Source organism: Paramormyrops kingsleyae, chromosome 22 (genome assembly GCF_048594095.1).
Source record: "Paramormyrops kingsleyae isolate MSU_618 chromosome 22, PKINGS_0.4, whole genome shotgun sequence".
NCBI lineage: Eukaryota > Metazoa > Chordata > Actinopteri > Osteoglossiformes > Mormyridae > Paramormyrops > Paramormyrops kingsleyae.
Window position 1 is genome coordinate 17,693,182 of NC_132818.1, and position 18,492 is coordinate 17,711,673.

The following is an 18,492-nucleotide window of genomic DNA, read 5'->3' on the forward strand; positions in this document are numbered from 1 at the left end:
TAAAAATTCAAATTAAAAGTCTAGTTAAGGGCAACAAACCTGTAGACTAGTAGATGGAGTATACGTTGTATTCATGTCTCTCTGGCAATTTCAAAAGGTCAGGCATTCCCACAGCAAAATCGAATTACCATCGATAATTTAGCCGAGCAGGAAAGGACGAGATACATTTGACAGTTACACAAACTCTGAAATAGATCTTTAATCACTGCCATATTATACCATATTATATAACATGATTTTCCCTGCTCGGGACGCATCGATAAGTATTCCACTGTACATCTTGAATTTTTTTTTTGTCATCACATAATTGTGTATATTTCATGTGCATTGTTTACAAAAAAAAGTATTTTTCTCGAATGATATACTAGAACAGTCCTATGTCTATATGCTCATGGGATTACGAGTAAATCTCTTGCATCCTTTGACGAGAGCTGATGGTTTTTGACGTGTGATGGAAATTGTCTGAAATGAGGCGAAGGAAAATGTCCTTATTCACGCAGTGGGGTGACGGACATGGAGGCCATTGCCCTCCCTACTACATTGGAGGGGGGGGGGGGGCTCTGGAGAGATAACAGAACCACCCCATTTACCCACTTCTGAAGGAGCCGTCGGACTCCATGTGGCACCGGAGCTGCAAGAATGCTCAGAATCAGTTCCCTACCCTGCATCCCTGTCCAACAGCGTCTCCATCGTCACCTGAGCCTGAGGACATTTTGAAGAAGTTTCATCTCCAGAGATGGAATGCAGAGGACTCAAAAACCCATGTTGTGTACAGCAGTGCCAAGACAATGTTAAGAAAACCACCTAGATGTGGAAGTTTTAAAATCTCAGTTATTTAAAAATACACCTCTCTGATTAGATCCATCTCTGTATCGAATGGTTCTTCAAGATGGCAACTTGGCACAAGGCAAGAGGAGTTCTTTTGTCTCTGCAAATGAGTAGGAAACAACAGTTTAGAGATTTTTGACAAGAAACCAACCATTGTTCGGCCAAAATTTTTTTCCATGAGGGTTGAGAGAATTCCTTTGTGCCCAGTGCTGTCACATGGGTTCAATACCGCGGTAATTCTGAATGCCAATACCCCCAACACCTTCAGGTCCTTTATCAATTGTCCAGCATCCCTTAGATTTCACATTCTAGAAGGTCATAGGCAGTACATCATGGGATAATTAGCTCCTTTCTCTACCCAGCCAGACTGGTCTCTTAGTAGGCTGCTTTTATGTCCCTAATGCACTGGGCAAGATTGCCTCCCAAACCTCTTGTACATATGGACCAATCAGCAAGCAGGTACCAGCAGCCAACCAGAGATGAGGACAGTGAAACCAAATGCCTTTCTTCGCATTCTTCCTATACAACAAAACCTCCAATGTGGAATGCAACATAAATTATGAGAGAATGTATATATAAGTTAAATATTTATCTTAATATATGTTTCTTTCTTATAGATACATTGTATATTGTTTTCTTCTCTGAGTCCATTACCCACATAATACTCAGCAGGTCTGTAGGATGTGATAGGGGCACCCAGGGTCGCCGAGGGTAAGTCCAAAAGAGGGAAAAGGAAAAACTCAGACCCTCCACCCAAAAAGAGCTGCTCTTTTATGAGATGGCCAGGGACATTTTCCGAGCCACACAGCAGTGTGTTTGTATATAGGGAGGGGGGGAGAGGGGGTGTAGAGGGTGGAGTAGCCGTTCATTCTCGATCCCCGTCTTCACTGCTCCCTGCAGGACAGAGGGGATGGTATTACAGGCCAAGAATTACGAGTCAGCGTTGCATCATCCTATTGTGTGAGTTCGGGTCTGAGTTACCTAATACTTATGGGAAGTGCTTACCACACCAGACACATTCTGTAAACATGCCAAACTCAATGGAAGCTATCGCATTCGCGATGCTCTCAACAGAACACTTAATTACTGACAGCGACCTGTCAGCCAATTATTAGATTACAACCCTCAGCTGGACAACTGATCAAGTGTCAACAAAGTGCTGCTTTCTCGTCATCATGACCAGGGCTCACCTCCCGCAGATTCCACGTCTGAGTCCGACACGTGTGTTATTGAGAAGCGAGAGACGCTGAATCGGGAGAATGGGGCAACCGGCTTCGCCTCCGGGACCACGGGGGAGGGGGTGCAGGTCGCAGGCTCCTCCGCGGCTGGCATGACAGCATCTTGGTCGGACATTAACGGGAAGTCGTCATCCCACTCGAATCCTCCGCCTGCGTGAACATGCTTTGTGTTAAGAAGCATTCAAGTAAGAATTGCATTGTACTCTGTACACTGTACTTTGAAAAAATCACAATAAAACTTTGAATCTTTGAATCCTTGAATGGAATCTCAAAAATGAGACTGAATCCCAGTCTGAAGATGTTCTTAAGTAGGTTAAATAAGGCCACAAAAATACAAGAACAAGTTGTTTCCAACATATATCTTCACGTGTATTCCTATATATTCATACATATTGAGCAATTAATCATTTTGAATTTAGAATATAGAGCGTTATGTCTTGTCATATTATACTCAAGCTCTTTAGCATTTTATTTTAACTGTAGATATTGTGTACAACACTAACAAGTGTTAGATTTGAAGTTACAACTAATGTGCATTTGTACTGATGTTTTATGCTACCATCAGTGAACATAACTTTTCCCCTGGCTGTCAAAATTCAAAGTCAACGCAACAGGCACGTATATTTAGAGACTGTGTCCGCACGGCAAGCTTACTCTCTTCTGAAACATTCCCATCCGAAGAGTCATCTGAGACACTGGCTTTCGCTGATGGGTCACACACATCAGAGTTTGGTTGTCCGCTGGATTCTTCCCCCGAGGGGAAGATGGGTTCCACTAGATCACCAGTGGGACTCTCCTTGGAAAAAGAATTGAGTTCAGTGACACAGTGAGATTAACTGCAAAGGAGAGCTGCAGATGTCACTATCCAGGGCTGTAGGACATTACTATAAACACTTCACCAGTTCGACTGACCCTGCTGAGTATGAGGCTTCTTTGTCTATTTCAGTGAAACTGCAATTTTGCATAACCTATCCATAACTTCCGGAATACCTTAATGCTGCATGGGCAAGTATTTTAGCTGACAAACCTGGTCGAACAAGTAGACGGTGACATCATCGAAGAAGGATACCGCCTTCTTCTTCCGGTCCAGCTCATCGCAGAAGGACTCGGTAAGCAGGGAGGGCATCTTGAGGAGGCTTCGGAGGTGCCGGGTGTTGCTGCGGTCGCTAACCACGATGGGCACGGCTGGCAGCTCCTCATCGCTCTCCTCGCTCTGCTCCTGAATGTTATAACAGCCGAGCTCCTCGTCCGACTCCTCACTGTCATCTGTCTCCTCCTCGTCCGCATCTTCCCCATCCGCTATTGGCACAAGAGGGACTGTGTCCTCTACCGTTTCAGAAAGACCCATTTCATCTGTGTGATTTTTCAGTGTTTTGGAAGAGGTTCCCCATGAGCCATTCTCATCTACTTCCACCTTCTCCTCAGCCCCAGTACAATCCGGCACTAGTTCATCCTTGTCACCCTCAAGCTCTCTCAAGACTTCCTCAGGAATATCTTCAGAGGTGGAGTTTGATGACAAGGGCCCAGGGGAGTCCTCTGTGCCTTTCTTCACCTGGTCACCTGAAGCAGAGTATTCCTGCTGGGCGGAAGACACCGTTGATACCGTGGATGAGGATGAGGTGCATTCTGAGGACTGATCCTCTCCAGAATGCTCAGAATCCAGTCCCAAACCCTCATCCTGAGAGGATTCTTTGGTCAGGCAGCCCCCCATTTCAGGGGGGGAGGGAGAGAGGGTAGAAAGGACAGGAACTGAGGAAGCACTGGATTCTGGCTTGTTATCAAACTCTATAATGTCCCTGCCTTTATCCAAACCTTCAAAATAATGCTTGCCCCCTTCTTTAATATGAGGACTGAACTGCTCTGTTCCTGTATATCTGGAAAGGTCCTCCTTCTCAGCTTCCTGGCCAGCAAGGTCATTGTCTCCTAACTTTTCTGGAAAGTCACCTTCGTCTTCCCGTGACCATCTCTCATTTTCAGTGTCATAGTCCGAGAAGTAGGCAGAATCCCTGTATGGGTTCTTCTCACTCAAGCTAGTCAGTTCCACTTTGGTGTTATTGGATGCTGAAAGGGAAACCACAGCATCTACACCTTTGTCCAAATCTACCTGAAGAACCATCTCTGCCTCAACTACTCCCAAAACTGGACTCCCAATTAGCCGAGGCTCAGAAGTGTCCTTCAAGATGAATTCTGGTGACTCATTGTTCTCTGTGTCATACCCACTATCTAGGGCTTTGGACTGAGAAGAAGGGCAGAAGGATGTAGGACTGAATGTCTCACAGGAGCCTGTGACAGAGGGCAAGTCAACTGAATCTACAGAGTCTGGGGTTTCTATGGTTTTCTGGTGGTGCTTAATAGTTACATTGATATCAGCTGTCACCTCGACCGAATCCACAATGTCCGTGAAAATCCCAGATGTGACATCTGTGATGTCATCGTCGTCATCGCTGCAGTTGTCAATGTCTACCATGCTGACACTGAAGCAACTGGCCTCCAACCCACTGTCTGCAGTCTGACTGCTCTCCGATGCTGGCTCCTGTGGTACGTCGGTAGGGGAGCATGGGGCCTTCTCGGAGAGGGCAGATGGGCTGGCCTGAACGACATTAACACTCATCGCATTTACGGCTTGCTCAATTGTTTCATCAGCTGTGTTTGATTCCAAGACATTTGACCTTGATTCTTCATTCCCTAGCTCTGAGTCCCCCTGACTGTCCAATGGTTCTGTCAGAGACAAAACACTGCCTCCTGTTGAAGGAGATGGAATCTCCTTATTTTCCTCCCAAGGCATCTCTATGTCTTCCTGATTTAAATGACTGTTAAAGTTAAAGTTTCTGTCAGTCGGGCTTATCAGTGCATCAATAAATGGAGGACTTTCTGCCATCTGCCGGAGATTAACAAGTGACTCTGATCTTGTGTTTCCTTCATTGCACAAAGGGCTATACGGTCCGCATTCTTCCAAGACTTGAATGTTGACCTCATTGAGAGCGATACCACCACAGATTTCAGCTGCAATTTCTGAATGAGGAAGAGGTATGGGTAGGTTGATTGCTGAATGTTGAATGTCTTTAACCTCTGCTATCTCGGGCCATGAGCTTCCCATATCTGGAAAAGTTGTAGTGTAGTGAATGTCCACGCATGTCTCTTGGACTCCTCTAACACATGGCCCACACTCAAAGTTCAAATGGTTGTTGTTGGAAGAACAGTTTGAGCTCCATTTGCTGGTCACCTTTTCTGTGAACAAATACGCCTCATCCCCAGAACTGCTTTCAAGCTCCTCTACGATCAGGTTTTCTTCTGTCTCTATGTCAATGTCGATAGTACATGGTCCAGATGTTGCCTTCTGTAGGGAGCCCATCATTGTGTTGTAAACATCGATAGCTGTACTTTTACTTTCAATGGACCCCTGTCTGCCTTCCAAGTAAGGATCACAATACCCCAGTTTGGGGCTACAAAGTGGTGGGGAAATTGTGAATGGGCTCCCTATCTCGTTCACCCCCTGGGACAGGCTGTGCATTCCCCACCTATTCTGGTGGGTGTCCGTAGGGCAATCCTCTAGAAGCTGGTTATCCGTCCCTCCAGGTGAATGTTGGTGGTATTCTTCCTCGCCATCTTTGTAGGAGAACCGTTGTCCAGAATTCCAGTTATCCCCAGATGCCCGCCTCAACAGAGGCTCCATGGTAGGAGAGACAGTCAGGCTGGTGTCAGAGTCATAGGAATCAGTTTTGTGAGTGCCTGCCGACCAGTAGGAATTCGCCTGGACCTCACCAGGGCAGTTGCCAGAGTCACCACTGCCTGGCATGCCACTGAAATGCCCCTCAAAGCTTGGGCTACAGTCCAGGTTAATGTTGCACTCAACGGGTTCTTCAATGCGTATGTAGTACTCGCTACTCACTGATGGACTGTGGGCACTCAGAACGGGCACCACCCCAGGGGTATTCAGCTCCTTGGCCTTGTAGAAAGAAGGGGACACCCCAAGGACATTCCTATCACCACCAGAGCTGTCCGTTGCACCTCTGGTTGGATAATAGATGTCCTGATAAAGGGGATTGCTTTGACCCAGCCGTCCACTGGTCGAGGAAGCACAGTAGGGCTGCTCGTGGCGCATCTGCTCCCACTTGTACTCAAAGTTGAGCCCGTGGCTGGTTTCCGTCACCGTCAGAATGTCATCCCCTGATTCGTCAGGGAAGCTTTCACCCACAGAGAAGTTCTCCAGCAAGGGGAAGGAGGACGACGCGGAGGAGGCCAGTTCCACAGCTACCTCGGTACCACCATGACCTGCACCAGGCCTCATGGAGCTCCATCGCGCCTCAAACTCCTCTTCCCCTTCACTGGAGCCCTTGGCGCACAGGTAGCCCAGCAGTAGATGTACTTCTTCAGCAGTGGGTCTCTGGTCAGGCTGCAGCCAGCAGAACTGCATCACCTCATACCTGATCCCAAACCAGACATGGGGTGGAAGGGAAATTAATTTTTAATTCTTAATAACAGCTCACGTGGTTTTCAGAATGCCATTAATGTGAATTGGTCACTGAGGATCTACCAAGAAATCATGGGTGAAAGCGAATGAGTGGAATAAGCTCTGTTTATATCAGCAGAATGTTCTTAATATGAGAGAAAGGTTATTCCATCACTTGATTAGAATGACTTAGTTGTTCAGACCTACTATGGAATCAGTAGAGCTGAATGACTTGCCCTTTTTCTGTTGCAGTGAACAACAGTGTCAGTCAGGACTACTCATATAGCCCTTAACTGGACCAGCAGGTATTCGTGAATACTCGCATTAATTACATTTTTTCCGTGTATGTCTGCCACTTCAGCTCTGTGAATTAACCTGGACATCTGATTTGCCTACGTGCCACTGGACCAGGATTTCAGACGGGTCACTCACCAGCGTTCAGAAAGCGGAATCTTAAGCAGGGGTTTTGGCAGTCTCAGCTGCTGCTCCTTCACGGCATAGGTGAGCACCTGTCTGTCTGAGTAATGCCTGTACGGCTGGTTGCCCAGCTCAAAGAGCTCCCAGATTGTCACGCCCAGAGACCTGCAAAGTCCAAACATGCAACCCTACTGTAAGATTTGCTGGTCAACTGAAGATGCCACCAGCTAGACTACATCGACTTGTCATGCAGTGATTCACTCCTATTCATCTACCCTTCTCTAGGAAATAAAGCCATAGCTAATCCTCCTTCAACAGAAAAGAATCCACCCTGTGGATCCCCTCCTGAAAGCAAGGTGTGAATATGGCTTGACTATAACAAACAGCACACAATTCCCTTGGCTCTCCTCCCCCGTCTTTACCAGACATTGCTGGACTTGGTCTGGTCCACCGTCAACAGGTTGCCATGGACCTCATCAACAATCTCTGGGGCAATCCAACGAAGGGGGACCCACAGCTGATCCGGTGTCACGAAGTAGTCATCCTTAAAGTTGTCATCAGAGATGTTCAAGGTTACCCAATGGTGACACCTTGACCCTATCTTGACCCTACAGCAATGGGCCCATCCCAAATGGTGCATTTCAACCATTAATGCCACCATGTGGGATTTAACATATTATTACTCATCAGTGTTACATTTTTCAATAAATTTCAACATTTCAGATTAAAGAATGAAGTTACTTTTGTGCAGTTGTTCTCTATTTGTTATATCAACTCGAAAAAATAGGGCCTGCATTATCTGTTTCTCGTACCACAAATGTGATTTGTCTGTCTGATCACACTTACTTTGTACTTTTCGTGGGAGAGGCCGTAGTCCCCGATCTTCACTGTCATATCTGCAGTCAGCAGACAGTTCCTCAAGGCTAAGTCACTGCAGGATGATATCAGATTTTGGGGGGAGAGGGGAGTAGAGGTGGTGACAGTGACTAATGACACCAGAGACACTGGAAAAGGACGGCAGCCTGACTCTCTTCCACAATCCTACACATAGCTGAGGCCATATGAGAGAGCAAACAATCAGGCTGGTCCCTCATAAGCAAACTTTAGCAGTAAAGCTAATAACGTGTGGAGCCAGATATCTAGGACCGTACTGCAAAGCAATGCCCATCTTCTTCTCCCACCTCTCTCAAGCTACGTATTAATGCAGCTGAAAACCAAAGACGAGAAATCCAACGGACGCATCCACGGCGATGATGGCAGTGTTCAACCCCAGCAACAAAATCACTGATGCTGGAGTTTTCCAGACCTACTCAGGCAGCACCAGGATATTGTTACAGGGACTGACCAATTGGTAGCCAGATCTGGGGCTTTCTGAGAACGATGCAGCTCAGGTATGCTGCCTGGAGCGAATTCAGAGCAGTTTGGGCATGGAGAAACCCTACAAGGGTCCTCAGAATTAATTGTGCTTCGTGCAGTGACTTTTGATGGTAATGAATATGTCAGAAGTTAGTGGAACAAAAATGGAATACAGAAGACTGGAACGGTTGACCTACCTGTGAATGTAGCTGTATTTGTGGAGATGCAGAAGACCAGAGGCGATCTCGCATGCAATTCGCTGGAGAATCAAGGGGTCAGGGGTCATCGAGTCAGTCGCCCGGCAGCTACGCAGGTAGCCCTTCATGTCCCCCTACGATGAGCAGGAAACTGGTGACACGCTAGTTGGCGTAGCTAGCATAACTGCCAGACCACTGGGAAGGGGGGCAGGGTGGAAAAGTCCCACTTCCTCAGAAACATCCTGAAACTCTGCACTCACCAGCGGGCAGAACTCCATGACCAGCAGGTACGGGGTGACCTCGGAACATTGTGCCAAGCACTGCAGAAGGGCAGGGTGCTGGAGGGCTCTGAGAAGGAGAGGAGGAACATGTAGACCAACTGGCCAACCTCATACATATGAGCTCTGCACTGCTTTCCGTCACTCTGCCTCCTGTTTTCAAGGCTGTGACCTTAATTGATTTTCCACAGTTTTTATGAATTATGTCTGCGTATTAATTTACATTTATCTGTTTAGTTGGCACATAATTCAAGGTGACTTATGATTTTGACAATTATACAGCAGCATAAATCAAATCTGCAACCTTCCACCTAAGTCCATTACTTTAACTATTACGCTAAACTGGCATCTCATTATATTTGCATTACATAGTAGCCAAACCATTGTGATGATGGATGGGGACAAGACAAGGTGAAGTGCAGACCGATAGGGCTGGACCTCCTCCAAGAACCTCATCTGCTCCTGGATGCTGGCACTGGCCTTCAACTCCCTAACCACCACTTGGGTGGCACTGTGACCCGCGTTGACCTCCCCCAGCAGAACCTGAAGCCGACGTGGAACCACAGCAAATAGAAAGAGAGAGATTGCTGAGATTATCACTATGTTGCCTGAATGTGCCACAAATGCAGCATCAGCACGGCGTGCCTCACCTTGCCAAACCAGCCATGGCCGATCTCCTTGAGGTACAGCAGACTATGGCGCCCCAGGTCCGATGACTTCAGCAGCTGAACTGGATACGGGTCAACAAAGTAGGGGCTGCTTAGACGAAGCACTGAAACCCAGAGATCCACCATACCAGCCAGAGACCTCCAGTCACAAACACATGCTTGCAAATGCTACTTAAGGTAAACCTATGACCCTACCAGAGATGATACATCGGCACTGATAGCACTTCATGTAGCGAACAGTAATGTATTAAGGGATCAGGCAATGGAGTGGATGCAACTGTGTTACTAATCGGATGAGAGTCCTGACTGCTGCAAGTCTCCAAGTCATTTCCAGGCTCTTCACAGAAACCCAAATGGCACTATATTGAATTCACACAGGTGAGAATCGCTGTACAAAATACAGGCAGAGGCACACACACATACAGTAGTCCTAGTCTAGTTGTGGGTCATGTATGTCGATATAACTGTAACTTTTCAGTGGAGAGAAGATATATAAATAAACAGAACGCTAGTGTTAAGCTTACCAAGTAAAACCTACAACCTGACATGAAAATAAAATTACTTCAAGATATCTTCTAGATTTATCTAATGAAAGAGTTGAAAGGAACATTGGTGGCACTTTACTTAAAGCTCTGATATATAATGCATTATAGATACCGTCATAATGCCTTTTAATGCATTCATACAGTATCATGAACACGGTTATAACTATTTATAAACAGGCATAACAAATTATAGCCATGTTTTTTACGCATTATGAATACTCTGTGAAGCTTTCATCTATAATGCACCTCCATCATATCTCCATAATGCATTATAATGGCTTATGCTGACTCTTATTATGCATTATGAAGGTATGTATTACATGTGTAAACACCGCGGACAAGTTTTCTCCTAGTTTCAGGCCAAACGGAGAAGCCGCCACCAACAGTGTCCGTGAAACACAGGACCAAGTAAATCTCTTCAAGTTACTAAATGTTTTACTGGATTCAGCTGCCTGCTTGGTAAAATCACAGCCCCACCCTAAATGTCCAGATGTGCTTCCCCTCTCGGCAATTGGCGGATGCACAGACCAGTGACTCTGGGACGGACCTTGCCTGGGTTCCCCGGTGTGCATGCGAATGCAGCACGGCACCACTCTCTCTGGACAAGGGTAATATCACAATAAGCGCTTATTGTCATCCCAAGTATGGGGGAAATTAGCATTTTCCGTGGGAAAGACAGACAAACGGAGCTCTGTGAGCACCAATAGTGCCTGTGTCATTTGTCCACCCTCCCCCAGTCGCTATGATGCACCCTGCCCCCCCACACCCAACCCCCCGGGGACTCACAGTCCCATCCCTGTTCTGTCTCTTCCAGCCGCACCTCCGCACCATGCTCCAAGGGCCGGCAATCACGCGGGTGTGCTCCGCAAGAATCGCACCCTTTGTCCAGCCCCCAGCGCCGTCCCGTACCGGGACACTGGCACACAGAGCGGGCTTATTCTCTGGATCACTGCTGTTCCAGGCGGTGGTTGTCATGGTGATGACACCCCCCTCCCACCCCACCCATCCACCCACCCACTAAAAGGGACATAGTGGTGTCTCTTTTTATTTCCCTCCCCCATCCTACTTGTGGCATTCCAACATGGGGGTCAGGCACCAGGCGGACCCCGTCCTCGAACATGAAACCAACGGCGTGGGCCAGTGCAAGCAGAGGAGTCCTCACAAGGCTATAGCCTGGACTGCACACACACACACAGCCACAGACAGGCACAGACACACACAGCCAGCGCCGCTGAGGCCTACTGACAGCTGCTACCACTGTCAGTGTGTGTCTGTGCCTGTCTGTGTGCGCCTTTATAATTATTACATTGTGGGGACCAGATTTCTCCACAACGCGATAGAAATCCATAGCTTTTTATCTTGTGGGGACATTTTTTTTTTCGGTCCCCACAAAGGGAAAGTCAATTTTATAGAAATCTGTGAATGCAATCAAAAATCTAAAATAGCCAAAAGTCTTGTATTTTATTTGGTTACTTATGGTTAAGGTTAGGGCTGGGTAGGGATTAAGGTCGTCATAGTTGGGATTAGGGTTATGCCCATAGAAATGAATGGAGAGTCCCCACAAAGATCTGAATAAGTGGACTGTGTGTATGTGTTTGACAGAGATGGAGCAGATACTGTATCACTGTGTGTCTATATGTAAAGGAACATAAGAGGAGCAAGATCGGATACCAGTCCTAGCAAGCATTTAAAACATAAATACACAGACAAGTGTTATCATGGAGCGTTCAAATGTGAAATGCCACCTTCCTGTTCTGTCAGCTCATTTCCTTATCATGACTTTGAGACAAAGAGACAGGAATCGTTTTCAGAGCGTGGAAGCAAAATAACTGAAATGCTATTCCGCGCCGTATTGGACGTAAAACCAACCAGATGTGGAAATCTCTCATCTGCCCAGCTGCATCGGGGTGGATCGCGATGATCGCGCTCCGCGGGAAGGTCTAAGACCTTGGGGACGAGTGGGAGGAAGCAGAAGTCGGCCGCCGATGAGCCCCCCCCCACCATTCCACAAAAATAAATACCACTGCCCCACCCCTTTCCTTCTCAGCCCACAACACCTGCACCAGTCATGCAGCCTTACTTATAGGATTTACCAGAGATTGGCTAGCTGAGAGACTCCCCCTCCACCAATCACTGCTTCTCTCCTCAAACAGAAATTTACATCAGCCCCGACTTCCATACCGCCCCCCCCCCCCTCCACCCTGCACCCACCATCGGCACTCAGTGAGTCATCGCTGCCTAGAGATGATGCTGCTTTCACAGCCGCCCTCATGCCAGCTTCCCGTGCTGACAGGATTCCCAAGTTAGCGCATTCCAGTTAGCCTGCTACGCTCTGTCCCTCCCTGCCGTTTCCATTACATGCAGTAGCACCCTACACAATACAGTGGTCCGTCGACTTGCGTCCTATCGAGTAACGTCCAATCGAGGTGTCCGAAGCAGACGTAGTGGGCGTTAGTGGAGATATCTTACCATGCGTGCGACATTAATTAAAACGTGTGTGATACAGTATCTTGTGTTTTACAGAATACTTAACATCTCCCCAATAATGATCGAGATACTTCCAAAATGACTTACATCATCACTTCTGGAACGTAACCCAGATGTAAGTCGATGGGTACCTGCATGTTCTTATTCTAGTTACGTCACTTCCGCTAGTATTTTGTACCTGTGATTCTTTTCATCTAGTCATATGTATGGTATATGTAGTCCTCTCTTGTCTCAAATACTCTACTACGCTACTTTACCTTCACAAGATAGCACTGCTACCATTAGAATCCACTTCTCTTCTTCTGCAACCTCTCATGAGTCGTGTGGGCAGTTCATACACCACATGCATTTTTAGACATCTAGCTGCCCGTTTCACAGGTGCCACAAGACAAGCTGATGGACCGAGAGGACATGGTCTCTCCGGGTGATGCTGGTGTAGGAGTAACGCTGGAGAATCTTACCTGATCTGCTCGGCTGCTTGGACACAGGGACTGACACCTCAGTCAGAGGCAGGACGTAAACCTCAGGGTCCGTCTGTGACGCGGGGGAGCCGACGGCTGAGAGGTCCGTCTGGTATTCCTCACCCTCCGTGTTGTCAAACTCCTTGCGGTAGGGGGGGTTGGGGGCAGGGTGATGGAAGGAAGGAGGTGGGGGAAGAGGTGCAGAGACAAAAGAGACACAGTTATGATGTCGACGAGCAAAACAGAGCCAAGATATACCAGGCCAATCATTGGTCGGTGGTATGAGGGCAAGATGGAGCACTGCTGTGCTCAGGGACGCCAAGGCGTGACCTCCTGACTCTTGAAACTTCTGAAGATGTAGACCCTCTGTTTACAACTGATTTTCTCCTGTCCAGTGGGAACAAAAAGAACGAGATACCATGCTGGAAATATTCAGAATCAAATATTCTTCTAAATTCATCCATTACAGTCATAATGGAAAACTGCGACCTCCTCGACCTCACCCCCCGCACCCCTTTCCACTCCATCCTGTCCCTGGTGGGGCGTCTTGAATAAAAGAGCTTCACACAGTCCTAGTGTGGCTTCTGGTCCCACTTATTGCTCTGTGTCACAAATGCATTTCCCACCAAACTGCACACATCAGTTGCATTTATTGTGGATCTTCTCAGTTACTCTATACCATCAAAGTACCATCAGAAACTCAATGATCTGCTCTAGAAGCATACTGTATTGCTTTGGTGAATGAAATGTTCACAGCAAGACAAAAAAAACCTGCAAACCAGATTTTCATTGATATTCCCTTTTTTCCCCTCTCTCTGTTTGGCATATAGAGAACTAGGGATAATTTCCATCCGCTTCCCCTTGCCACATGCCTATCAATCATATGCTAAGTACACAGGAAATTGCAGCTCCTCTTCCAACAAGATGTCAAACAATAAATCTGAAAATCAATAAATAAATGAATCTATCCATCAACACGATAACCCTTCTGCCGCAGAAAGCGCATGCAGCATCGCAAAGACTCCCGCAGGCTTCCCAGTCAACCAAAGCGGAAAGTAGAGTTCATACCCAAAACCGTCAACCAGACGACTGTTGTTGAAGAAAGAAAGTACAGTTTCGCTGACATCTGCACATGGAGACAGATCCAGGAACCTTGCTTAACTAACAGAAACACCATCGCCTTAAAAAACGTCCGACATCCATGCAGGACACATTGACAGTACATGCTCATGGTACTTCGAGGTTAGATTTACAGTATTTCACAGCTAATGAACTTATTCCCATAGCAAGACCAGCCTTTTACTTACCATTTGTCTATGCCGACCACATTTTATTCCTTGTGGGCTCCTTTATGTTCCATATTGACCTCAAACACAGCTCCATTACAAGGGCTTCTGGGGTCGAGAGCCGCCTGACTACTGAGCCGCGACCCTCAAGCTACAACCCTTGCGTTTCAAGATGCCACCTGGTGCCGTCTTCGACTCCCGTACCCCTGCGCGAGATCAGGAGAAACCCCCTACCCTCACCGGGCTTCAACGTTGGCTCTTCAGAGGGGCCCTGCGGGGTCCGACCCCGGCACCTTCCACGCTTCCCCGAGTCCAGCGTACACATCCTGCCCTCCCCGAGTCCCGCCGAAGGGGGGGGGTGTCGCAAGGCCAGCTTTTATAGCCACAGAATGCTGAAGCGGCCCCACCAACCGTGAAGCCTGCAGCCAGCCGGTGACCCCCCCACCCACCCACCCCTCAACCCCACCTCCCAGATAGAAGGCCATTGTCTCACCCCTGGGTGGGGGAATGTTCTAGAGCGTTCGAGATGCTCCCCCATTAGAACTCGGCACTGCCAGAAGAGAGACGGACAGACAGATAGACAGTGCAAGAGATACTGAGACAGAGGCAGAGATGGAAAGACAGAGAGAGAGAAAGACTTGATGTCCCAGCACAAGAGCACGAATCCCGGAGCTGTTTTGAACGCGGGTACGAGGGGAAAAGCCAAGAGAGAACCCTCACAACAAACAGGAAACATTACACCACTCCGAAAGAAACCAGAGATGAGGATATTAACATTCTGCGCTGATGATATCACTCTCTCTCTCTCTCTCACACACACACATATATACACACACACTCCCTCCCTCTTTTGCTCTCTGGGGCTGGACAACACGTGAGCATGTGTGGAGTTCTCTCATACACACACACACACACACACACATCTGCACACACTCAGAGAAAGCCCTACCCCACTCCCTGCCTGGGACCCAGCAGAAGGACGACCTTCCAAGCCTAGTCTAGTACACGGGGGATCCCTGGGCTGCTACAGTGGGTAGCATCACTGTACAGCAGGGTTGCCCAATTCCAGTCCTGCGGGGCCGGAATCCAACACAGTCTGCAGATTTCCCTCTTCAAACACACCCACTAAACTTGGGCAGATTAAAACGTGTTTGAGCAGGGAAATCTGCAGACTGTGTTGGATTCTGTTCCCACAGGACTGGAATTGGGCAACCCTGCTATGGACTAATTTAAGTGAGATGACCATCGCCACCCAGACTCAGCCCTACCCCATCTCATCCTGCCTTCACCATGCATGTCGTTCTCTCAGAGAAATACATCGATAAGTTGCCAGTATGACCAAACAATCGAGAGAATCTTTCATCAGGTTTTCTAGCCACACTTAAACGTAAGACCAAGACGGGAGCTCAGGCTGCGGGAGGCTGGAGTCCTTCCCAGGGCAGTAGGGGGCGTAGTGGTTAATGTGACCTTAAGGCTGCTGGTTCAGTTCCCAGATGAAGAGCATATGTTGTATCTTTGAGCTGAGATCTCAACAGTTCTGGTAATTATTGGGCCAACATCTGGACAGCAAAAGGCCTGATATTTCTTCGCTTCCTTTATGAAACACGAGACAAAATGTAAGGTACGCTGGCCCTGCTGACTAAGGGCCGAGCTACGCCAAGGAACGGCATGTTTCCACGGCCTCGGCTGGGGCTCCCTGCTGGGCGTGTCCCTGGGAGGACCGCCTTGGCATGACTTCCAGAGCTCGTGAGTCCAGCTGCAGTCTCCAGCGGCAATGACGATCTCCCCGCACGACGGAGTGAACGGCGTCTGGCTCGCAGCGTGGATCTCAGGGTGTCGTGAGCCCCACCCTTGTTAAAAACCCAGCGTCTCGTAATCTGTGACAATCCCTCCCATAAAATGCTGAAGCAAATTCTGGATGAAAACCCTCATCTTAAGGGTAGATCCACCACTTTAAATGAAATCCGCAAAGAATAATGTCCACTCATCTTTACACGATGTATCTCAGTCATTAAGGGGGGGGGGAGGGTGACAGAGCTCTTGAATAGCGATTCCGGCTCCCCCGGCAAACCCCGATCCGCGGTCTGTTTAAAGCAAAGGCATTTTCATCCAAACTAGCTGCCAGAAAGGGAGAAGCACCGGTACTGGCATGTTTCACCGTGCATTAGTTTCTTGCCGACACACTCGCTGCATGTGACCGACCAATCAGAAGATGTGTTACAGGAGCGCAGCAAGGCAGACCTACTTATCGGCCATTTCAATTGGCCGGGGAATACAGCAGTTAGCCTGCTTCCAGGAATTAACCTCCTTAAAGCGCCGAGGCATGTGGTGCTTCCAGGGGGCCCAACCCTCCAGGGCTTCCCCCGAGTGTCTCCGGGGGGGGGGGGACACACCGAGGCGGCCGCTCACCTTGAAGCCGATGTCCCCCTTCTTGCAGCACAGGCAGGCCAGCATGAGGAAGATGAAGGTGAAGAGCCCAGAGAAGGAAACAACGACCACGGCCAAGGAGGAAGACCAGGAGAGCTCGCTCAAGGGGGCACCATCTGCAAAGGGGAGAAGAGGAACAGCGACTGGCGTCAGGGTCTGAGAAGAGCGGATCTGAAGACCTCAGGCTGGGTTTTACTACAAAGAGTAACCGCTCAGACTCCTGCCATAAAGTAGCACGCAATCTCAGAGGGAGCTCCTGACCGTGTTGCTATAAATTATCGGAAGATGCTCTGATTTGACAGGCTGTTAGTTTTCAGAACGAGCTCTCCACACAGGCACTGCACACCCATCTCCACGCAGGCACTGCACACCCATCTCCACAGAGGCACTGCACACCCATCTCCACAGAGGCACTGCACACCCATCTCCACACAGGCACTGCACACCCATCTCCACGCAGGCACTGCACACCCATCTCCACAGAGGCACTGCACACCCATCTCCACGCAGGCACTGCACACCCATCTCCACACAGGCACTGCACACCCATCTCCACACAGGCACTGCACACCCATCGCCACGCAGGCACTGCACACCCATCTCCACACAGGCACTGCACACCCATCTCCACGCAGGCACTGCACACCCATCTCCACACAGGCACTGCACACCCATCTCCACAGAGGCACTGCACACCCATCTCCACGCAGGCACTGCACACCCATCTCCACGCAGGCACTGCACACCCATCTCCACGCAGGCACTGCACACCCATCTCCACGCAGGCACTGCACACCCATCTCCACGCAGGAACTGCACACCCATCTCCACAGAGGCACTGCACACCCATCTCCACAGAGGCACTGCACACCCATCTCCACAGAGGCACTGCACACCCATCTCCACGGCGGCACAATGCAGCCAAAAGTGCAGGAACTCCCCCAGGACGAGACTCCACGGCCTAACAAATGGAGGGTCCTGCTGGCTGGTCACCACAGAGGCATGGTGCGGGGGGGGGGGGGCAGATGAGTTAAACGGCTGTCAGTTCAGCTTTATCACAGTATAATGCTCTGTGATATGGATCGGGGTGGGGGAGGGGCATGTATCGCGTGTCAGAGTCCTTGCCGACCCATAATGCAATCTGGTCGCAAAACAATGTCATCACCGCATTCTTTAACAAACTTACCTGGTATTACATTTTAAACGGCGCCCGCCCCAGGCCCCCCACTTTCCTGGCAGTTTGCTGGCTCAGAAATCACAGAATTATACAATTTAAATAGGCCACGGCGAGGGGGGGGGGGATATTCATTGACGACGCTGCATCGGTCTTCTCCTTGGATCCGCTACCGACGCTTCCTTCAAGACGTCTCTGGGGGCGGGGCTGCACTGACACCAGCCTCGGAGTTGCCATGGAAACAGCTCCGCCAGCCGACCTTTCATGTCAGGCTGCCTGCAGCACCGCGCGTCCCCTGTTTATCTCGCACGCTTCTCGTCCCCATAACCTCCGACGCTTTCTGCCGGTATAACGACAGCTGCTCCCTCCATATGCTCCGCCCTCCCCTATTTTCCGACGAAGCGCCTCATCGTGCTGCAAACGAAGGCAACCCCTGGTCCAACGGCACCCCCTGCTGTCAAGAACTTGTACTTCTGTAAACCAGCAGGAGCGCAGGTCTAGTCCCTTGTTTTCTCTCCTTATATGATTTATCTGGTGCCCTGAAGTATCACCCCCCATCCCTAATGTTCTACACATCAACTGCTCTTCTGATACATGTCCATGCTCTTGTAACACAGTGAGTTTAACTTGACTCAGCTGCTGAGGAGAAAGGGACAGAGAGCCTGGCCAGAAGGGAGGTG

General features: G+C 48.9%; 1 protein-coding gene across 7 annotated transcripts in view; it reads right to left on the reverse strand.

Moving 5' to 3' along the window:
* Window positions 1-184: 184 nt before the first annotated feature.
* The window catches only part of LOC111852861 (serine/threonine-protein kinase LMTK1-like), a 31,176-nt gene continuing 12,868 nt past the window's right edge, over window positions 185-18,492 (reverse strand). For 2 of the 7 annotated variants that reach the window (XM_023829192.2, XM_023829191.2), the window contains 13 exons: window positions 16,621-16,754; window positions 12,926-13,067; window positions 9,415-9,536; window positions 9,189-9,307; window positions 8,747-8,834; window positions 8,487-8,620; window positions 7,780-7,864; window positions 7,356-7,477; window positions 6,949-7,098; window positions 3,094-6,490; window positions 2,721-2,862; window positions 2,019-2,216; window positions 185-1,722 (listed from right to left, as the gene is read on the reverse strand). In XM_023829192.2, coding sequence (XP_023684960.1) covers window positions 1,694-1,722; window positions 2,019-2,216; window positions 2,721-2,862; window positions 3,094-6,490; window positions 6,949-7,098; window positions 7,356-7,477; window positions 7,780-7,864; window positions 8,487-8,620; window positions 8,747-8,834; window positions 9,189-9,307; window positions 9,415-9,536; window positions 12,926-13,067; window positions 16,621-16,754 — 4,862 coding nt within the window. In that variant the 3' untranslated portion in view covers window positions 185-1,693. Of the gene's footprint in view, window positions 1,723-2,018; window positions 2,217-2,720; window positions 2,863-3,093; window positions 6,491-6,948; window positions 7,099-7,355; window positions 7,478-7,779; window positions 7,865-8,486; window positions 8,621-8,746; window positions 8,835-9,145; window positions 9,308-9,414; window positions 9,537-12,925; window positions 13,068-14,232; window positions 14,643-16,620; window positions 16,755-18,492 lie in introns of those variants that run through there. The other 5 variants (XM_023829193.2, XM_023829194.2, XM_023829196.2 and 2 more) reach the window with 5 other exon arrangements.